The 23507-nt window shown below is 44.9% G+C and overlaps 1 protein-coding gene and 1 long non-coding RNA gene across 6 annotated transcripts in view; both read left to right on the top strand.

Annotated features, from left to right (window-relative positions):
• Positions 1-4898, top strand: LOC141276323 (uncharacterized). Its single transcript, XR_012325667.1, has 2 exons — positions 1-184; positions 2190-4898. It is a non-coding gene; the product is annotated as an uncharacterized lncRNA (long non-coding RNA).
• ARHGAP25 (Rho GTPase activating protein 25) overlaps positions 1-20293 on the top strand; it is an 87602-nt gene extending 67309 nt beyond the window's left edge. For 4 of the 5 annotated variants that reach the window (XM_033838378.2, XM_073791296.1, XM_019942968.3 and 1 more), the window contains 6 exons: positions 5094-5226; positions 9194-9267; positions 11153-11274; positions 12088-12284; positions 15092-15615; positions 18411-20293. In XM_033838378.2, coding sequence (XP_033694269.1) covers positions 5094-5226; positions 9194-9267; positions 11153-11274; positions 12088-12284; positions 15092-15615; positions 18411-18618 — 1258 coding nt within the window. In that variant the 3' untranslated portion in view covers positions 18619-20293. Of the gene's footprint in view, positions 1-5093; positions 5227-9193; positions 9268-11152; positions 11275-12087; positions 12285-15091; positions 15616-16548; positions 16734-18410 lie in introns of all 5 variants that reach the window. The other variant, XR_012325666.1, reaches the window with a different exon arrangement.
• The last annotated feature ends 3214 nt before the right edge of the window (positions 20294-23507 follow it).

Raw genomic sequence — 23507 nt, 5'->3', positions numbered from 1 at the left:
GTCCTCGCCTCGCCTCTCCTGTGCCCTGCTCGGCCGAGAGGACCTCTTTCTACCAGTTGAGCTATGGGACTCGGACAGATGCTTCCAAAAGCCCTGGTTTGCAACAGAAAGAACCTTTTGTTTTGCTCGCAACTCAGAATTTGGGAGCCTGGAACACAGTTAGAGGAATATTCTGATCATTTAGGTGAGAGATGATGGAACTAGAACTGGGGCCTTGCAGGGCGGTCAAGAGGTGTTTAGGATATGGTGGGAGGGGAAGGGTGGACCAACGGAGCAAGATGGGACTTAGCTCTAGGCACGCACTTCGGAGCGGGTGAGGGGTGGAGAATTGCTGAGCTGCCTGTACCGACTCTGGGTGGTGGATAAGACACCATGTCCCTATCCAAGGGCTCCATGGTCTTCCTCAGCTTTCCAGAAACGGCCAGAGCCAGGACTTCTTGTTAACTTGGGCGACCACAGTTCCGTGCAACTCTGAACTTGGTTCTGAACCCTTTGGGAGGGGGTGCATACCGACATCTTGGCGTTCTCCCAATCTCCTCTGTGGAGGTTGCCCAGTCCTGTTTGGGGCATTCCAGACGCAATGACATTTCTTCCACCATCCCCCTCCCGCCCCTGCTGCTGCAGCCACCCTGCCAAGGTTTCCTTCTCTGCCCTGCTCAGCAGGTACGACCGCCACCCGACATTGTATACTTTCTGTCTGTTGTGCAATATTTGCCCCAGTTGCCTGCACGCGCTTGTCCTGCTGGCAAAAAGGAACCACTCTTGTTTCCAAATCGGCAGCCCATAAAACAGGATTCATTGAGACGGGCCTGAACTCTTCCAGTTTCCAAAGGCTGAAATCCCCCCAAGAGCTTATTTACAATAGAGGACTCGGGCTGATTCTGGGAAAATCGTGAACAGCTAAGTGTGATGCTGTGTGGAACGTCTCACCCTCCCTCTCCCTCAGCTCCCACTCCAGTCACCAACGATGCCCACCCTCCCTCGGAAGCATCGCCGAGACCCGTCTGCTTCTCTCCATTCTCAAAGCCACTGTCTTAGTTTGGATCACCATATGTCTGTCTTTGCTGCCCTTGGCATGCAATAGGTTAATTTATCAAGGTGCTGTATTGTATCAGGAAAGCAACAGGTGAAGATGTTACTGGAACTAGAGCAGGTTGGGGGCATCAAATTTACAGAGCTTTCAGCAGGACCATAAATCACATTTCATTATCAGGCACCTATTCAATCAAGTTCACTACCTTTATATTCACTTTTCTTTTTATGGTTTTAACTAGCTTTATGTTGATCAAAAAATACAGGTGGGTTGTTGCGAAGGCAATGAGAACAGTCAGACAGGAGGACTAGAGGTGATGGTGGGGATTACCGAACACCTGCCCAAGCCTTGAGCTTCTGCATCTGTAAAGTCAGCCTGGGTGGTAGACTTGGAGTCTTTGATTCTGTGAAATATTTGGGGCTGGAGGGAAGAGAGTTACCACACCTTTTCATGATAGCTCCACCCTCTAGAACTGAGGGAAAGAGTTTACACATCCAGTAATAGGAAGGATGGCCTCTGGCTCTTTGGAGTCCTCCCAGGGATGACTCTCGTGTCCACGTGACCCGTGTGGGTGCTCACCTAGATTCTCTACACGGGTCATGTATGCAGTTCCACCAGAGATCCCCGAAATTGCCTCGCTAGAATGAAGAAAAACAAAGGCGCTCTTACTAGGTAGATTCTACTGGATGTATTTGGTGCTCATTAAACATATAAACAGTATGGGATGGATATCCATCTACTGGGATGGATACTGCCAATACACAATACACTTCCCGTACCTATATTTCTGTGAGAAAATGACATACATGCCACATTATAAGGTCAGTGCTACAAGGGAAGAGTAGGCGGACCACCTGAGAGGCCCTGGCTGATCTCTGATGGGTCAGGCATTGAACTCAGAAGTTCATATAACCTCATATAGGGATGTTCAATTAGGTTGGAGGAAAAGCAGACTCAGGAAAAATCATGCTGGAAACTTAGATTATAAGCATGACATCTGATCCAGCTCTGTTACAATGGGGGCACAAACATTAAACCAAAAATGTAAAGACATAACTGTAGAATTTCCATTGTGTTAAATGCCAAAAAATAGATGGTATGAATACCATCTATTTTTCATTTCATTCCATTTTTTCATCATTTTTCATTTCAACAGGAGGCTTTTGACATGGTCTGCTGGATTTAGAATGCCCCCCCCCCAAATGACACTTACGCTGAGACAATAAACAAGCCTGAGGACTTAGCCCCAGACCAAGCAGCATCATCTTCCCCTGGCAAAATGAATTGGGAAGTTTTCTGTGGTTTGCAATATTCTATGATGACTTAGATGGCTAACTGTGTTTTCTGATGATAATTTTGAAGTATCATTCCTATATGTGTGGTTACACCCCCTTTCTCTTTTCTAATGTTGGCTATTAGTTTCTCCTGATTGAACTATCTATAGAGTTTGTCTTTTTTTATTGCTGTTTCTCTTCAAAAGTTTCTGGCTCTTGATGTATCATCTATACTGTTTTTCTCATTTCCAATTCTTGGTTTTCCATATTTGTTCTGTGGGTATGTTTTGAGTGTTGGGGGCTGTGCCAGTGATGGACAGTGCATTGGAGAATGGAGTTGAGGAGCCAAGAGGCCAGAAAGGGGCTGGCAGAGTCCTAGCAAAAGACCGTGGCCTTCTGGAAAAGGACAGGGAGTGAGGCCTAGAGGGATTGCTGGGACATTTGCCGAGTGGGATTAGAGGATGTGGGGTGAGGAAGAGACTTCAATCAAACTTGAGACCCTGGACTCTGATGAAGCCCACTGGGTGGACTGTGGTGCAGAAGATTTGGGACAAAGGAGATTTTAGGACTTAGGAGAATGCTGCTCCTGCAAAGTGTCAACTGGCTGCTGTCCTGCCATTTTCTGGGGAACTTCTCCTGCATTTTGACGAGAGGGCTTTGCCAAGGTATTTTTAGGCAGTGACTCAGCAGGGAAGGCTTTTCCAGAATCCCCACCTTAAGTGAATGGTCTCCACCCCCGATTTCCTGAGGGCAGCAGTGGAGCAGAGGCAGGGCTCTGTGCCAGCTCAAGTTCTCCTTTGGAGGCAGAGTTCACAGGCTGCAAAGTGGGGAACTTTTCCAGAAGACAGTTCCAACCACTGGCTGTCAAAAACCAAAAAGAAAACATTTACATGAAACGTCAAGATAGAGAGCTCCACAGTCAAGCCTTGATGTTCTGGTTTCTGAGGCCTCAGATGCCTGCCTTCTTCTCCTGCGCAACTCCACCCCTCCCGGCTCTCCTCAAGGATGTGATCCCACCCAGCCCAGCCACTTCTATGTCCCCATTGCTGAAGCCCAAGAGCCACTCAGATCAGCTGGACCTCTTGCCCCATCACAGCTTTTCAAAATACTACTGGGAGTGTCTCTTACAGATATCAGTTTTTCTTTTTCTTTCTTTCTTTTTTTATTGAAGTATAGTTGATTTACAAAGTTTCAGGTGTATAGCAAAGTGATTAATTTATATAAATATGTGTGTGTGTGTGTGTGTATATATATATATATATATATATATGTATTCCTTTTCAGATTCTTTTCCATTGTAGGCTATTACAAGATATTGACTATTGTTCCCTGTGCTATACAGTAGGTCTTTGTTGTTTAGCTATTTTATATATAGTATTGTGCATCTGTTAATCCCAAATTCCCATTTATCCCTCCACCCCCTCTTTCCTCCTTGGTAACCATGTTTGTTTTCTATGTCTGTGAGTCTATTTCTGTTTTGTTAATAAGTTCATTTGTATCAAATTTTTTTAAGATTCCACATATAAGTGATATCGTATGATATTTGTCTTTCTCTGTCTGACTTACTTTACTTAGTATGATAATCTCTAGGTCTATCCATGTTGCTGCAAATGGCATTATTTCACTCTTTTTTATGGCTGAGTAATATTCCACTGTGTATACATACCACATCTTCTTTATCCATTCATCTGTCGATGGACATTTAGGTTGCTTCCATGTCTTCGTTATTGTAAATAGTGCTGCTATGAACATTGGGGTGCATGACCAGTTTTTCTTGATATGGAATAAATATTTTTCACTAATGAGTTTCAAGTATATGGTATATTCAGACTCATTTTCTCTTATAGAGCTGCGGAATAAACACAATAGCTCCATAAACCAGGGATCAGCAGACTTTTCTTAAAGGGCCACATATGAAATATTTAGGCTTTGCAGACCAGACAGTCTCTGCTGCAGCTACTCAACTCTGTTCTTATACCAGAATTCAGCCAAAGACAATACAAAAATGCATGAGCATGGCTATGTTCCTATAACACTTTATTTATGGATGCTGAAATTCAAATTCCACATGATTTTCACGTGCCATGAAATATTCTCCTTTTGAGTTTTTTCCCCAACCATTTGAAAATGTTAGATCCATTCTTAGCTCACAGGCTGTACAAATAAAAGTGATGGGCCAGGCTTGGCTGGTAACATGTATATGACTTGGTAACATTTGAGTCTGCATAGCTCTGTCACTCCATGAGGACAGGGATCCTGTGTGCCCCTCAGGTTCACTGCTGAAACCCCAGTGCCTGACATAGTGTCTTGCACCTAGTAGGTTCTCTCAACACATTGGTTGAATAAATGATTGTGTGAATATGTGAATGAATCCCAGACCTACTTTAAGCTCTCTGATAGACTAAAGAGATCAATGGGTCATAGCTATAAGGAGTTACCACATGAAAAACTAGAGACTAAGTAGAGAATGCTCAATTGTACTAAGTGACTTGGAGAAAGAAGAAAGCAATGAAGACTAGAATAGTTTAACAGGCTTATTGGAAAAGTAGACCTTAAACTTATCTTTGAGGCAGTTAGGTAGAAGAGATAAAGGAAAAGGTCTTGGGGGTTATTATTCCAGAAGGGGGAGTTGCAAAAATATTTTGGTCAGATACATCTTTATCAGACTCTACTCCTCTGCAAAATTTCTTTTTGGAAGCTGGGATCTTATTCAGTGGATCACCAAGGGGGAGGTGAGGAGAGTTCTGGAGTTTTGTTTTCAAAAAACATTGTTTGTTTTTTTCCAGAGATACAGATGTGCACACGGTAGCCTCCCTGCTGAAGCTCTACCTCCGAGACCTCCCAGAGCCAGTAGTCCCCTGGAGCCAGTATGAGGGTTTCCTGCTCTGTGGGCAGCTCATGAATGCAGATGAGGGAAAGGTTTGTATCTCAATAGAGTTAGTTGTCCTGCTTCAGAAGGTGAGGGTTACTGAACACTATTCTGGTAGGCAAGCAACAGTGGGTCAAGGGTGAACCCCATAACTTTTGGTGAGATACTTTGTCAAACTGGAACTCTCAGCAACAAAAGTCCAATGAATCCAATCATGGTGACAGCCTTTATGGGATGTTGCACTCCAACAAATTACTGGACTATCATTAAATACCCCCAAGTCACTCTAAAATTAGTAAGAGAATGAGGATGCTTCTGAGAAGGGTTTCAAGCAATATGGCCTTGCTAAGACCCGCTGGGACAAAAAGACAGACTGACCCACCTGGAGGGCAGGTGAGAGGTCCAAATGTTCTAGATCTGTGATGACCATGCGTGTCACGCATGGGTATACAAGAAACACATGTGCCAGGGAGAGGAAGGACAGAGCTTTTCTTGGTTCCTTTCAGGTGCAGCTGCCTGTAGGGTCTGCAGTCCCCATCTGCAGCATCATGTAGCTCCTCATCAGCAGGAATTTTGATCCTTATGTAAATTGTTTCCTTAAAGCCCTTATAGTCAACATGTTAAACAAACTAACCAACCAGTAAGAGGAAATCTGACTGACAATAAGCTAGCCAACCAGCAAAAGAAAACCTGACTGACAACAATAAAACCATTATGGTTTTTAACCAAGATTTGCAAAACTAAATGGCCCATGAATGCATTTGTTGCGCAGCTAATAAAGGGGTCTAACTGCCCATTTGGGGGAGGTTAGTGTTTAGCACTACTATGTTAAAAGTTCTCTCTGGCAAAGTGGCGCACAGAAAAACTTGCAATGAATTTCACTTTGATTTTGCCATTTAGCAAATGATGCATCTTCTGTGAGACTCAGTTTATTTACTTAGCCCAAGAGAACTTTCTACAATGATGGAACTCTTACCTAACTGCGCTGTCCAATGTAGTAACCACTAGTTATACGTGGCCACTAGGCACTTGAAATGTGGCTGGCACAACTGAGGAACCAAATTTCTAATTTTATTTTATTTTATAATAGTCACATGTGTCAAGTTGCTGTTGTATTAGACGGCACAAACTTAGACACATTTCATAATATCAGGATTGTTTTGGGGACCATGGGATATGTGTCACAAGTGAGTGACATTTTAAAATGATTGATTCAAGGGGATGTTTAGTCTCTGCTCTACTTCAGAATTTATTATATGCTCCCAGAAAAAGTATATATATATACACATACACACACATATGTGTGTATATATACACATATACATATATATATAAAATCATTGAAGAGATAGTGCCCTAGCCCTGGAAGAAAATACAGCTGTGAGAACTTCCATCCTGATTCAGAGGGAGGAGACGCATAAATTAAGTAGATCCTGGTACAAGAAAAAAGGTGGTTTTATATTTTAGCATGAGGAAAGAAAGAGCACAATAAGGATGCAACTAATACACTATAGCCTTTGTAGCTATTTCCCAACACAAAAATTAGGTTGCATGATCTGATTTTAGGATATTTTGTGTATGATTTATGAATTTTGGGGGGGTTAAAATAGGATATGGAAAGTCTTAATTTATACAGGCATATCAGCTCACCTTTGCAAAAGTAATACAATTTTATGGAATAAGGTTTAAAAGTTGGCTAAAAGATGAATGCTTCAGGTGATGTCTTGCCCCACAGCTTCAGGGAAAGGAAAGGAGGTCCGTGGATGCAGTTCTGACAAGCAGACTCCCACCCCTGAACTTCCTTGATTTAGATCTGCTTCTCCCAACTTTTCTCGATCTCAACATACTTGAGAGTTTCTAATCCATGGTAACACAGATCTGGACAGGGTGAGGGATCACAGCCTCTCTCATGGGTGAAAACGTGGCAGAGGCAATCACTGGGAGGCGTGAGTCTAAAGCAACCTTTGCAAAGAATTTACTTGACTAAACTGAAGAGGAGGGAATCAGTGTGAAGCAGGCATTCTAGATCCAGTGGGGCTTCACCAAGTCACTGCATGCAGGCCGACACGCCATAGGGTGCATTTTCTCCTGGAGGAGCTGCTCAGGTTTGAGGAGAGCCTGTGTGTCTCATGTGCACTGGTGCACTTTCACACTCATGATGTTGTAGATGGTGACTGCAGACACTATAGGCACTGTGAGCAAAAAGAACAAAGAAAATTCACTGCCCTTCCTCTTCCTGGCACTTGCATTCCTTGTAGGGCTGTCTCTAACATTCAGTGTCATCATGAAGCTATAACCTTTGGACCTCTCACCTGCCTTCCAGCTTGGTCAGCTGTCCCTGGGTTCTAGCAGCTCCCAGCAAAACCATATCGCATGAAACCTCAGTTCTCAGAAACATCCGCCTTTTCACAATACTTTTAAAGTGACTTGGGGGGCATTTGGTTCTGGTCGAATTCTTTATTGGAGAGTTACAGCTCAAGCATTTATTAAGCAAACAGTTATTGGGAGTATGGTGATCAAATAGTTCTTGCCTTAGAGTAGCTCTGAGGCAGGGAGGAGGACATAATCGCAGATGAATAAAAAAATACAAGGTACAAAAAAACAGTGAACCTCTCCAGGCTATTCTTGCAACTTCCTGTGGATTTATAGTGATTTCAAAATTAGAAGTTTTATAAAAATAAACAAATGGGACCTAATGAAACTTAAAAGCTTTTGCACAGCAAAGGAAACCATAAACAAAACGAAAAGACAACCCTCAGAATGGGAGAAAATATTTGCAAATGAAGAAACTGACAGAGGATTAATATCCAAAATATACAAGCAGCTCATGCAGCTCAATATCAATAAAAGAAACAACCCAATCCAAAAATGGGCAGAAGACCTAAATAGACATTTCTCCAAAGAAGACATACGGATTGCCAACAAACACATGAAAGGATGCTCAACATCACTAATCATTAGAGAAATGCAAATCAAAGCTACAATGAGATATCATCTCACACCAGTCAGAATGGCCATCATCAAAAAATCTGGAAACAATAAATGCTGGAGAGGGTGTGGAGAAAAGGGAACCCTCTTGCACTGTTGGTGGGAATGTACATTGATACAGCCACTATGGAGAACAGTATGGAGGTTCCTTAAAAAACTAAAAATAGAGCTACCAAACGACCCAGCAATCCCACTACTAGGCACATACCCTGAGAAAAGCATAATTCAAAAAGGGTCATGTACCAAAATGTTCATTGCAGCTCTATTTCCAATAGCCAGGACATAGAAGCAACCTAAGGGTCCATCGACAGATGAATGGATAAAGAAGATGTGGCACATATATACAATGGAATATTACTCAACCATAAAAAGAAACAATATTGAGTTATTTGTAGTGAGGTGGATGGACCTAGAGACTGTCATACAGAGTGAAGTAAGTCAGAAAGAGAAAAACAAATACCGTATGCTATCACATATATATGGAATCTAAAAAAAAACAAACAAAAATTGGCTCTGAAGAACCTAGGGGCAGGACAGGAATAAAGACGCAGACATAGAGAATGGACTTGAGGACACAGGGAGGGGGAAGGGTAAGCTGGGACGAAGTGAGAGAGTGGCGTAGACATATATAAACTACCAAACGTTAGGTAGATAGCTAGTGGGAAGCAGCCCCATAGCACAGAGAGATCAGCCCGGTGCTTTGTGACCCACTAGAAGGGTGGGATAGGGAGGGTGGGAGGGAGGGAGACGCAAGAGGGAAGAGATATGAGGATATATGTATATGTATAGCTGATTCACTTTGTTATACAGCAGAAACTAACACACCATTGTAAAGCAATTACACTCCAATAAAGATGTTAAAACACACACACACACACACACACACACACACACACACACACACACAACTATGGGAACAGGAGTGACTGCCAAAGTGTTGCTTCTGCAGAGATACACCAGTTATGCTCCAGGGTCCCATTGCTGGCAAGTGAGCAGGCTCTTCTACTGGCATTAAAAATCTCTTCCCAGGCTCAGCAGGAGTTGATGAAGCAGCTCTCCATCCTTCCTCGAGACAACTATAGCCTCCTGAGCTACATCTGCAGGTAAGAGGCACCTGGTATCAGTTCCATAATTTTCAGCCACACCAGAATGAATTCCCCAGTTAGAGGAGGAAAGAGTATCTCTGTGAACTTAAGAGATTCTGTTCCAAACCTCTGGAAGGTCAACTCTATTCACATAGCACTCAGGTAGTTTCCTGTGTCCCCAGGATAATTGAAAGGATCCCGGAAAACTAATCAGCATAAAAAAAGAAACATGCTTCCTTCTTCAAGCCTGCCCCAGTGCTGCCCAGAGTCCTGGGACAGGCATTAGAACCCAGAATCCTTATAATATTTCTACAATTATCTCCCATCTTCCTGTCTCTGGATCATAACTTAGCACCCCAGAGACATTCATCCCAGGCCACCTTTCTTAATTCCCTTTCTGAGGACGGACCTGCTATGTGCTGTCTCTGTGGCAACACATAGCATGTGGATTGACCCAGATCTGGCTGAGTTGGGAGCCTGGATCTCCACATCAGACGTAGCTGAAAGTTATCTTTATTTTTTTAAAATTTATTTATTTAATTTATTTATTTTTGGCTGCTTTAGGTCTTTGTTGCTGTACGTGGGCTTTCTCTAGTTGCGGTACACGGGCTTCTCATTACTGTGGCTTCTCTTGCTGTGGAGCACAGGCTCTAGGCGCATGGGCTTCAGTAGTTGTGGCTCGTGGGCTCTAGAGCACAGGCTCAGTAGTTGTGGTGCACGGGCTTAGTTGCTCTGCAGCATGTGGGATCTTCCCGGACCAGGGCTCAAACCTGTGTGCCCTGCCTTGGTAGGCGGATTCTTAACCACTGTGTCACCAGGGAAGCCCTACTTTTATTTTTTTTATATAATTTTTTGTAGTTTCCAGATGATAAAAGAGTTACATGCTTGATATGGAAACTAAGAGAATATGAAATGCTGTAAATAAATGAAAATTTCCCCAAATCCCCTCACCCAGAAAAAGTCACTGTTAATATTTGAGTGTGTTTCCTTCTGAATGTTTTTGTCTCTGTGATAGATGATCACATGCATCAATATAAATATAGGGAAACAATTTTTATACAAAATTAGAAATATATTTTTTAATAAAATATATATACATATATGCTTGTATCCTGCTTCTTTTGGCTAAATGTTGTATTGTGAGCATTCTCCTATGTCACAAAGTAGGATTATACATGACTCCGTAATATTCCATAATGTTTCCTTATTTGGACACCCCTCCCCTGCCACTTATTTGATAATTTCTCTGTATTTGGAATTTTATGTTGCTTCAGCCGATCCACTTAAAAATGGTTTTGAGAGACAATATTTAGAGGTGTTTTTTTCTGATCTTTTCAGGTTTTTAAAATAGTGAATCTGAGAGCTTCATTCCTCAAATAGGTAGGATTACAGCAAAAATTCAGTGTTAGTTTTTGAGCACTTGCTGAGAATTTGAGACGCTTGGTGTTGTAACCTGAGGATGAGAGCAGGGAGGCACCATGAATTCCCATGTCTGAGATCTTCCCACGATGAAGTTTTCTTCTCCGGAGACTCTGCTGGGATAGGTGCTGAGAGCCTGGGAGAGAAGCTTGTAAAGTCAGGACCAGGGAGAGTCAAACACCCATTTCAGTCCTCTTGTCTCCTCTTAGCTCCCTGAACTGGACCCTGCCTCCTGCTGATGTGACTCCTCACCCACCCCTGGCCCCAGTGCCACCATCAGCAGCTGGGTTGCTTGTGTCTCTTCTTCCTTGATCTTGACTCTTTCAGGGGGAAGCTAAATCCTTGTAGTCAGAGCAGACTGGTCCCATTCCTGAGACCAGAAGTAAAGAGTTGAGACCCACCTCTGGGATCCTGTGGGTACCTGGAAGTGCTTCCTTGTGGCAACTTCCTATTTCCTACTCTGGGATTTCCTGGTTGCCCACAGGTTTCTCCATGAAATCCAGCTGAACTGTGGAGTTAACAAGATGAGTGTGGACAATCTGGCTACTGTGATTGGTGTGAATCTCATCAGGTCGAAGGTCGAAGACCCTGCTGTGATCATGAGAGGTACGCTGGTCCTGTGGTGAATGTAGGGGCAGAGGAAGTAAAGACAGTGACATTGGTACCAAATTGCTCTGCAATTTGCCAAGCATTTTCCGTTGATCATCTTGTCTGAGTTGTAAAATAGCCCTGTGAAATAAGCAGGCAGGAATTATGTTCATTTTCCAGGTCACAGCAGAGCAGAGAGGTTAGAGATTTACCAATCATCACACAGTATGATAGGCTAGCACGAGAACAGTTAGTTAGTGTTTCTTAGTCTTTTAGTACTTTTAAACATCCTTAGCCAGAGAGAGCAAACAAGTGTGATTTTATAAGACAACTCCCAAAGAGGTTACTTGTTAAGCTGCGCTGAAAAGACTTCTGAGGTAGTGTCTTGGTTCAGTGAACAAGAGTCCTGACACAGAGTACTGATGTCTGCCATGGTTTGGGGGAGGCAGTATGCCTGGTATGCGTCCTCTATGCATGCAATAAGAAATCAGATGTCATATTGAGGGTCACATCAAGAGAGAAAGATGTATTCATTTTCTTTCCTGTCGTATTGCCTATAACCTGATCAAAGACTGATCCAGAGGACTGTTGGCCGAAAATAACCCTCTTTCACCCCACTGCCATATTCTTCTTCTGTCCCATCCCATTCACCACAATCTCCTACCCCAAGCAATTAAGAAGGATCCTGTGAGGAGCAAATGAGGTCCTTTGGGGCCATGTGGTTTTAGAGTCAAGTTTAGAGACAGACATCTCATGGGTGGAGAACCTTGAGGACCACCTGCCCTCTGCCCCATAGTCCAGCACTACAAATCTCTTTCTTCTTTCTTTCAGGGACTCCTCAAATCCAAAGAGTGATGACCATGATGATCAGAGACCATGAAATCCTCTTTCCCAAATCCAAGGATGCACCCTTGTCACCCCCTGCCCCCAAAAATGACCCCAAGAAACCTCCAGTGGCGCGAAGCTCTGTGGGCTGGGATGCCACTGAGGACCCTCCAATTTCTAGGACAGACAGCGTCAGTAACATGGTAAGGTGCAGAGAGCCTTCCTCCTTCCATCCGACTCTTCCTTCAGTCCAGGTCATTCCATGTAAGAGCTGCTCTGGAGTGGCGATTTAGGGAGTCCTGGGTGATGCTGTGGCAGTGGGCACAGCTGATATAGACCCATTTGAATGAATCTTGAAAGCCTGGCCTCTTTCAAAATCTAGTTTCTAGTTGGTATCCTGGAGGTGGGATTGGTGACATGTGTGCCCATCCCCCAGTGACTAAGCAATGGGAGTCCTCACTAAAGCCCACTCTAAACCCTTTTAAGCTCAGTCCAGGGAATTTCGATGGGGAAACTACATATCGCAGTGTTAATGTTCTAGTGAGAGTTGTTGAAAATTCCGGGTGAAAGTCCAGAGAGAACGGTTTCCTGCTAAGCCATGAAACGTGATTCCTTTCTCAGAGTATGTGATGTGTTTGTGTAATATTTCTCATTCCCTGATAAGCTGTCTCAGCAATGTCAACCCCCTCATTTGTACTGAAGGGTTGGGGCTCACGTTCACAATGTCAAAAAACTCTGCAGACTCTGAAATTTAGGCCAATAATTTACAAAGCTCAAATATTTTAACGTATTTATAGAGGCAAATATTTTTTAAAAGAACGTGTGAACTTTATATAGCAGCTTAATTCTTTATGTGTGGTCAAGGAATGAATGTAAAATTTCCAGTTTGCCAGGTAATGTCAGTTGCCTACTGTTAATCCCGAGGGTGATTAAGAATGTATTGGAGGGCTTCCCTGGTGGCGAGGTGGTTGGGAGTCCACCTGCCGATGCAGGGGACACGGGTTCGTGCCCCAGTCCGGGAAGATCCCACATGCCGTGGAGCAGCTGGGCCCGTGAGCCATGGCCACTGAGCCTGTGCTCCGCAACGGGAGAGGCCACGACAGTGAGAGGCCTGCATACTGGAAAAAAAAAAAAAAAGAATGTATTGGAAAAAAGATGGTGGTAGTTGTGATTTTTCTTGGGTGATGCCTGCCTGGACACAGTGCATTTACTAATACTCTAAAATCAAATTAATATTTAGAAATGTTTATACGTCATGTAATGAAATCATCCTAGACATCCTTGAGAGTAGCCAGTGTTGTACTCATTTGACAGGTTTCTTTATTTATTGTAACAGTATGGGCAGCAATGGACAGGCAGTGTGCTGGGAACCTTAAACAGATCACATCTGGAGTCCTCACCGTTACTTTGTAGGGCAGAATTTATCATCCACATTTTATAGATGAGGCGCTGAGGCTCAGGGAGGTTGACCAGCTGTCCCAAGATGACAGCAGTAGAATGGTAGAGTGGGACTTAGATCTAGTTTGCACCTCAGGACCCAGGTCCTTCTGATTCCAGGTGGGGTTGCCAAAGCAGGTGATGAGCTAGAAGCATCAGACAGACAGCTTGAGACCTGATTCTCTCATTTTAGGGCTCAATCTTTTTAATTTAATCTAAAAATATATAGCATCACTCAAGAAAGTCAAAACAAAAGAGATATGTTTAGAACTCCTGCTCCCTCTGCTGTCTTCACCCACCTTATTTTTCCCTGCCTTTATCAGTTTCTTTTTTATCCTTCCAGGGTTCCTTTATGCAAATATAAGCAGATATGAGTGTAAATTGTTATTTACCTCCCTTTTTACACAAAGCATAACATGCTCACTCTCTCCCTCTCCACACACACACACACACACACACACACACACACTATTGTGTATCTTGAATTTTTCTGTTTAACAGATACCCTGGAGACCTTTCCATGTCAATACATAGGCAGTACCTCATACAACCTCAAGTTTCTGGCAGATGTATGGTGTTCCATCCCGTGCATGTACCGTGATCTACTCAGCCAACCTCTATAGATGAACAGGTTTCTTTTACTCCTTTGTACTACAAGCAAGGAGGCAATGAATAACCTTGACCATACTTCATTTTGTGCTCAGGCAAATGTATTTCTGGGATAAATTCCCAGAAGTATGATTGCTGAGTCAGAGGGTAAATAGATTTGTCATAGGTAATTTTGATTAAAATTGTTAAACAGTGGTTGTACCATTTTGCACTTCCACCAGCAATGCATGAAATAACCTATTTCCCTATAGTTTCGCCAGCAGAGTGTGTTGTCAGATTTTGGAGGATTGCCCATCTGTTAGATGAGAACTAATATTTCAGTAATTTTCATTTCAGTTTGAGTTTTTCCTGTTATAAGAGTGTTCAAACATTTTTTTATGTTGCATTTTTCCTCCATGAAATCTCTGATCTTGCTCTTTGCCCATATTTATATTAGTCTTTTTCTTCTCAATTTTTATGAACTTTATGCATTACGGAGAGTAGCCTGTTGTCTGTGATATACATTGCAAATATGTTTGTCAGTTTGTCATTTCTTCTTTGATTTAGCATGTGGTGGTTTCTTTGTTTTATTTTTAATTTTGTGGGTCATGGAAACACATGTGGGTTGAATTTATCAAATTATTCTTATATGGCTTCTGTATTTGGGCCATAGTTAGAAAAGCCCCCCTCCCCCCCCATTCTAAGGTTATAAAAGAATCCTAGTTTAGGGCCCCTTACCACAAGCAAACCATTGATTTTAGTCAGCAGTTTACCTCTAGAGCATGAGTTCCTTCAAGTATAATATCCTTTTGGAAAAATGCCACACAGATAATCAACTAATGTGACAAATTAGGAGATTGTCTTCTAATTGAGTTTCATAGATGTGTGGCCAGGAGATACTTTCTTTCAAGTCTCTAATCCTTATCTTGGGAACGTGACACGTGTGGGAAAAACCCATGTAACATCCGTGGTCACTTTCTTCTAGGCCAGCGACTCAGATGCAACCAGCCCCACTGGACAACGGCCAAGTGATGGGTGTCTGGAAGACAAAGCATCCAGGGAAAAGCCAGGAGATTGGAAGCTGCAGTCACGAAAAAGGACTCAGACGCTCCCTAACCGGAAATGCTTCTTGACATCAGCTTTGCAAGGTGCCAACAGCTGCAAAGCAGAGATCTTTAAAAATGAGTTCTGGTCTTCTTCGGAGGGGAAGGCAGGGGACGGGCACAGGAGAACGATGTCTCAAGGTGTGCCACAGTTTCTCGACTCCCAGCGGACTTCCACCTACGATAACGTCCCCACGCAGCCGGGGTCCCCTGGGGATGAAGCCGGTACACTATCATCCCAGGCCTGTGACTCCAAGAGTGATGCTCTTGCCAGCCTAAACTCTGAAACCGGGCCTGGGAGAAATAACTCTGGAGAAGAGGAACTTGAATCTTTGCAGAGGATGGTCCAGAAGCTGCGAAAGGAAATAGAAACACAGAAGCAAATGTATGAGGAACAGATTGAAAAGTAAGTCAAAAGTAAGAGGGCCCTGGGCAGCCACTCGCCTTCCATCTTAAAAGCAATAGGGATTGTTCTCCTCTGCCAGAGAAGTGACATTATAAAACTTCAGTTACAGAAGACGCTATCTACAGCAGTTGGACCTAATGAGGAACAGGGCAAAGGCATTGAGGAGATGACTAAATTAGTGAAAACTCTAAGCTTTACCTTACATTCATGAAAAGTTAAATATGTAGCTTAAGTAGTTTAATCAACTGTTTCCAAACAGTGGTTGTTTAAGCATCAACATGTCTTAATGAATTAAGAGAAATTTTTAAAATTTTCATATTAATGTCATTCATCAACTCTGCAAACATTTATTGAGCATCTACTACGTGCCAGGCACCATCTCAGCTGTTAGAGAATAGCACTGAACAAAACACACAAAAGCCCTTTTGCTTATAGAGCTTTCCTTCTAGTGGAGACAGACAGAGAATACAAACAGATAATTTAAACATATGCTATGTTAGATGGTGGAAAATGCTAGGGAGAGAAATAAAGCAGGGCAGGGGGTTGGGGAGCTCAGGAAGGGGGTTCCAGTGTTACATAGGGTGGTTGGGGAAGGCCTCACTGAGAAGGTGACACTCGAGCAAAGACCTGAAGGAGGGGAGGGAACTAGTGAGGTCCACGTGGGAGGGATTGGGGTGGGTTTGGGGGAGAGCAGGCAAGGCAGAGAGAACCGAAGTGCAGAGGCTATGGGAAGGGAGGGGTCTGGCGTGTTCATGCAGAGGAAGAGCGGTGGTTGGTGGCAGCAGGGGAGTGACTGAGGGGAGAGGGCAGAGAATGCAGAGGGCCTGGTCAGCCACCTGAAAGCCTAAGTGAGGCAGAGCTTCTGGGCACCCCTGACCTGACTGAGGCTTCACTGGGTCAGGATCACTAACTCTCCACGATCTCCGACTGCAGGGGGTGAACGGAAGCGAGGCCAGTGACATGGCCATTGCCACCATTTCACACAAATCTCTAAGATGCTCGGACATGATTTGCTCACTTGAGTAGATAAACTACTTCCTTGAAATCTTTTTCACACCGCTGATTTTTCCTGAGAAGAAACCTCAATCCAGATTTGCCTAAAGTCACGCTAATCAAAAGTTAGTGAAATGTGAACCTAGTGGGGTTTTCGAACGACGGGTACTTTTCAGTCCCTAGAGACTCAGGTACATGAAAGAAAGACTTTGGTTAGCCTGATCCTTTGTTCCCTGCAGAGGGCCGCCCATCTAGAACAACACGTAACTTCTTGTCTAAGAACCTGAAATCAGCTGTTTATAGGCTCTGAGACTTGGGCGACATCTTGGCAGTGACCAAGGCAGCCCCAGAGCAGACACTGAGCCCCAGTTTCTAGCACAGGGGTCTTTGACAGGGTGGGGAAGAACTAGCTGCCCTTGAGGTGGCCGCTCCTCCTGAAGGGAACAAAGTCTTCTGAATCCACTGTCAGGGGAGCCTCCCATTCCATTCCCGGGAGAGGAAGGAGAATTAACATTCTACAGTGCCTGCTCTAAGCTTCATGCTTCAGACACAGCTTCTCATATAATCCCCTCAGTTATCCCGTGAAATAGGTAATACCCCCATTTTACAGAAGAAATGGCAGTTTAGGAAGTATAAAAAGGTTGCACAGCTCGTCATTGGTGGGGCTGGGATTCGAACTCGGGTCAGCCAACCTCCCAAACCCACTCAGATTCTACCTCTCCACTGGAGTCAGTGGTCAAGATCTAGCATGGTGTCTCTTTTGAGGTTTCCCCCCCAAAACAAGAAAGATATGGAGACCTCAGAGAAGAAAACTAAATTTGTAATGGGTGGAATTCCAGAGGAATGAGACTAATTTGGCTTTAAGAAGAAACAGGCAGGGGCAAGCAGGGCTCTGAAGAGAGGCCATTGCCTGCAAAATGGACCAAGGCCCTTGAAGATAGAAGCCAGAGATGGGCTCAAACAGGAGCTCAAGTCTCCGTATAAAAATGAGCAGGCCATTGGGTAGCAGGGAAGCTGCATCTCACAGAAAGAAATTCTGAAGCCACTTTCCAATCATAGTCTCCTCATAGGCCTGAAATTCCCTCCTTTGGCTCAAAAATGTCATATGTACTCTCATTCCCAAGGGTTAATTCAGCACAGCCTGGAGGGAGAGAAATGGGCACCTGAGGCTAGACTAAGATTTTGGCCAGTAACAGTGAAAATCCTGCGAATTCAGGAATCCAACAGATCCTTCACCTGGAGTGGGATTCAGAAGCAAGGGTGGGACTGGCAGGACAGTTGCTCCCAAGGGGCAGCTCCCCCAGATTCTCCAAATCTCGGTCCCCAGGAGCCTTCATAAGAGAAGGCTCTGGTCCGTGCTCTGCAATGAAGCAGGATGAGAAAGCATGCGTGTGCACACAGGTGCCGAGAATCTGGAATCTGGATGGGGTTCAGCCGTCAGTCAACCTTGCAACTGAGCAGGACAGATGCGAGGCGCTGTGGGGCTGTAAATATTAGAGGTGGTCTCTTCATTCAAAGACTTTATTGTGTGGTGGGAGATACAAAACACAAAATGGCATGAAAAACAACACAAGAGATGTCATGATATGGATGACAAATGACAAAAATGGGGACAGGCTCTGGAAATTCAGGTTTACTGGGAAGTCCTCCTGTCGGGGGTGGGACATAACTAGGAAGTACAGGTTGGAGATGGGTCTTGGGATGTGGAAGGTTAAGTGGACAGAGGGGGTTGAGGGCAAGGCTGAAGAGAAAGTCTAGAGGTCACACCCCATCCTTTCATTCTTTTCTTTCCTTCCTCGTAGCCTTGAAAAGGAAAATTACGATGTGTGGGCTAAGGTGGTGAGGCTCAGTGAAGAACTGGAGAAGGAGAAGAAGAAGTCTGCAGCCTTGGAAATCAGCCTCCGCAATGTGGAGCGCTCCCGGGAGGATGTGGAGAGGAGGAACAAGGCCTTGGAAGAGGACGTCAAGGAATTTGTCAAATCGATGAAGGAGCCCAAGACCGATGCTTGAGCGTCCCAGGAGCACCACAGAGACAGCCTGCAGAGACCTAGCAATGCTCCCTTTCTCGCTGCTAGCTGATGACCAGGAAGCGATATTCCTCCCTAAGAAGGAGAGGACATTTTGGGGGGGAAAACATCACATTTCCCAGTAGATAAATCAGTGGAGTTTGCAGGAGGATAAGCGTGAGCAAGGACTTGTGTGGACATCTCCGAGCCCCGGGGCTGTATTCAAAGGGATTGCATTATCCCACTGTGGTCTCAGGCCGAGTGAAGTGGCACCTCCCATGGCTGAATAGCTGTGTCCAATGGAGACTCTGCTGCAGGCCACATCCCAGGACCCAGGCAACGGGCTGACCCCAACAGAGGCTGCACTGACGAGTTGGTTCTTTGTTTCCTGTGTGGGACATTTCACCTAGTCAGATGGCCTCCGGGTGTCTCTGAGACACAGGGGCCAAACATGATATTCAGCTTTTGATTTCTCAGCCGTGGTGGGCTGTGTTTTGAAGGGCTGCACCTACTGAAGCCGGGACCCCATTCTGCCACCCGTCCCCCCGCCATGACGCACATTCTCCAGGGCTGCAAACTCAAAATTAGTATTAGGCAAAGACAAAACAAGCAGTAAACTGGATTCAGGAAAGCAATTAGAAAATTAGATTCAAATTTTAAAAAAGCAGAGCTCTTGGCAATCCATACAACACCATTATGAGAGTAAAAGTCTCCCCTGCCTGGGGAAAGATGTGCCGCTCTCTGGGCACATGGCTTGATGAGCAGGTCACGGGCTGCATTCCAATCCCACTTGCCTTTCAGGGGCCACGGCTGCATAGGGCAGGCCCACTATGATACAGCTTCCTTAGATGCTAGTTGGGTGTTTAGATAGTAACAGTCATCCTTCTGCATTAAGCCACCCTGGCCAAGGCCCCTGGTGAGGCCCCAGGCCTTGGTACATAGGATGGTGGAGTCTTTCGTGGTTTTTGTCATTGTTCTAGTTAGGTGGTCTCCAGGCTCTTTTGACCATGTACCCCATCAATAGAAAATATTTGAGCATACATTCCTCAATATAGGTATATTTATTTATTTATAAATTATACACACGTACTACTGTATTGCTATATCATAAAACATACACAGGACAAAAACTGAATCATGATGAGATAAAAACAAATATAAGTAGATATTCTCAAATGTGCTTTTAGCTCTGGAAACTCCTGGCCCAATTTCCCAGCAGGTATTACCTGTACTAATGTTACATAGTTCACCCCATTACTCCCATAATTTTCTTGAACTCTTGAAACCACGTGGCTGAATTAGTGGTTTGGAATCTCTGGTTACCACAGTGAGAGTTTAGCCTTCTGCAGCATCTGTGTCTCCTCCCTTATTCCTTTCTCTCCCTTCGTTTTCTACCTTTTTCTCCTCCTCTCTGTGCTTTCCTCACTCTAGTTATTCCCCACTGCCTGTGGCCGTGACATATTACTCACAGAGTGAAAGGGATGGACAGGGGGTCGGTGTTTCTCAGTCCTGCTACCCAGACCCTGCTCCGCCCACCTCCAGCCCCCCAAGGACCAGACTGACAGAGGGCAAGGATGACCCCTAGAGCTCCTCGTAGAGACTTGCTTACAGCAGACTGGGGGCGGGGAGACTGATTTGGAACATCGTTAAGTAAAGCAATAAAATATTTGATTTCCTGAGTTGATTTGTTTTTCAGTTACAGAGTAGCAAACATAGAAACACTTCCTGAACACCTAATGTCCACTGATGAGTGTCTGTAATTCTGCCAGACGTGTGCCATGTTCTCCCATGGGTTCCTGGCACGGACCCTTTGAATGCTAACATAGACTTGAGTATGGAAGTAGCCGGCTTCACAGTTCCAAAGGGAACATTTGTTTGAAGTAGCAAAGAGGAAGCCCTGAAGCCTGTTTTCTTGGGGGTCCACGTTATAGGACCTTGCTGGGTCTCAGGCTGGGTGGGAGGCCCATGTTTGAATCCCAGGCCCCTCCTGGTCAGGTGATACCTCTCATTCCACACCTTTTGCCAGAACTGCAAGATCACAGAGCGGCAGGTCCAGCATCAGAAGACAGAAAGTCAAGTCTTCACAATCGAGAGGGGACCTGGCTTGCCTAAACTGCTCCTGTGCCACCCTCCATATGAGGAGAACACAAGAAAGAGTTTCTCCAGGACCCCAGGCCGTCGTGAGTCCAAGGAAGGGCCAGGGAAGAAGATCTGGGGTCTGAGGCCACTGTCCTCAATGCCCCAAAAGACCACCTATGCTATGCATGGCAACGTAGCTCCAGGCCTTACCTGGACCTGGGAGCCAATTTCTGGAAGGCAGAGCCAGACTGACCTATGTCACCGGTACTCTCTTGGACCCAGGAGCTCCCACTGTTACTTTCAAAGCCCTGCCATGGGCAGGATCTACTGAATCTGCCTTTTTCCAGCCACCCACTCCTTCGCCGTCCCCTCTCTTCTACCGGCACAGGTGCTGAGAACTCCAAAAGGTCTGCAATATGCATGTTCAAACCCCTTGCCCTCTTCCCACCAACATTCTGCATGTCCTCACAGCCTCGAGCATGACACGTTAGGGCATTTTCTCCTAAGCGTGAGGCACATCTGATGGTTTTCCATACGTGTGTGCACTGGGTAGGACACTTTGTATTAGGGGATTGGCTGGGATGAGTCCTGTCTACATCCGCTTGGACCACTCTAACGAAATCCCACGGACGGGGTGGTAGCTATTTGCCACAGCTCTGGAGGCTGGAGGCTGAGATCAAGGTAGGTGAGGCTCCTTTTCTGGGTGGCAGGCTTCTGGTTGTATCCACACATGGCAGAAGGGGGTAGGGAGCTCTGTCGGGCCTATTTTGTAGGATATTAATCCCATTCGTGAGGGCTCTACCCTTATGACTCACCTCCCAAAGGCCACATCTCCTAATACCATCCCTTTTGGGGGTTAGGATTTCTACATGTGAATTTTTCTGGGGGGTGGGGTGACAAACAGACCAGAGCAAATCTTTTCCAGTGAATCTTGGTCAGTCTGAGGCCTGGAGAGGTGGAATGTGACGTCACTAGTACAGAGTTTGCTGCCGAGGATGCAAACAATAGACGTTTTGTTGTTGTTGTTTTGACCAATTGTTTAAGTCCTGCTCAGAGGCCCATCCTCTCAGGAAGCATGGAGCAGGGGACTTCAAAGCAGCCCAAGGCTCGCGAGAAGCGGGGGAAGAGATGCAGCACGGCACAGTAGCTGATGGCTGGGCTCCCAGCTCAAGACAGGAGGATGTGTGTGCACTGACATCATGTAAACTTCCACATTCCATCCCTTCCTCTGCAGATACCATCAGGCTGTGTGCTGGCCCGGGAGCAGAGAGATCACTTAGAGGCTAGTCCTGCCATTCATGTGGGCTGGCTTCACGAGAATGGCATGTAATCTTTCATCCTGCAGGAGAAGCCTGGGTGAAGGGAGGCCCCAAGGATGGAGATTCAGCTGTTGCTCAAGGCTGGCCTTTGGTCAGCAAAAGAGAGCTGCCGAGTGACTTCAGACAAAGAGTGAGCAGAGAGTACCAACAAGGATGTGCAACGCCAGCCTCTCTTTCCTCTGATGCCTGGAAACTATCTTAGGATCCTAGAACAGCACTGGAAGGCACCCTTGAGCTTGTCTAATCTAACCTGTTCATTTAATGGATAATGAAACCGAGACTCAGAGACAAGTGAATTGCCGGTGTTTATGCAGCAATGAGGAAGAGGATTAAAGGGCTCCTCTGATCCACTGTGCAGGGATTCTTGGCTTCTGTCCAAAAGTTCTCTCCCCCAGTTTCACAACCATGCTGTGAAGCTCATTGAACACCAGTCGCTAAGTGCTTCCAGAACATAGAGCTGGGCTCAACTCTTGGTCGCAACAAGACCCACCTCATATGATGCCAGTTTCCACTTCCTCTGCATTACCAGTGCTGTCCTGAGACAGTGGTTCTCAGACTTGGCCTCACAGTAGAACCTCCTTAAGGATTTGATGCTCAGATCCCACCCCATATCAACTGAATCAGAATCTTAGTGGTGGGACCTGGGAATTTTCTTTTCTTAAAAAAACTTTCCAGTTAAGTCTAATATGCAGACAGGATTGTTAAACATGGTTCTAAAACTGCTAAGTTTGGCTCAAGTCATGACTAATGATAATATTAAATCTACCTGCTCCCCTTTCCCATCTCCAGTCAACACAACGGTTGATTGGAGGATACTCTCTGTCCTCCCTTCTTGTTGGTTTATCATGTGTTCACTCATTTAGGATAAGAGATGCCTACAAGATAGAAAATGGATTTAGGATATGAACCCATTTTTTAGATGGGGAAAACTGAGCCTGAAGATGTTACCAAAGAATTTCAGTATAACAGTAGTTTAGTTATTGAAGAAGTCCCAGGAGTTTGATACTTCCTTAATACCTGGGGATACACTCAACTTATACTTTAAGGGTTGACATAGGCCAAGGAGATAAGCACTTCAGGGCTTGATTTAAAGAGTCCTGAGAACAACTCTGATTAAAACCATCTCCCTTTCAGACTCATAGTAGATTGAGAAATCTCTACCAGGAGCCTTTGGGATATTAACCACAAATGTGACATTCCTGGGAGACACCCATGAAGCTTGCGTTAATCATTAGTACCATCTTTATACCATGTAGTTATCTGATTCCTAGCAGAGAGCTGTGTAATTAGAACGGGAGCCTGGTGGGGTCAGTTGTGCTGTGGGTGGTGAGGTGGATGGAGTGTGAGACTTCACCACGGAATAGTGAAGTGGGGGACGCTGGTCACCTGAGAGCACAGGGTGTACAATCTGAGATGGGTGAAGAGGTAGGGACTTAAAAGGGGACAGGGGGACTCAGGTAGCAGGACGGAGAGCTCATTTGCTCTCAAACAAAGC

The sequence above is a fragment of the Tursiops truncatus genome, chromosome 14 (genome assembly GCF_011762595.2).
Source record: "Tursiops truncatus isolate mTurTru1 chromosome 14, mTurTru1.mat.Y, whole genome shotgun sequence".
Taxonomy (NCBI): Eukaryota; Metazoa; Chordata; class Mammalia; order Artiodactyla; family Delphinidae; genus Tursiops; species Tursiops truncatus.
Note: the sequence above shows the minus strand (reverse complement) of the source record. Positions and strands in the feature narration are given on the sequence as shown.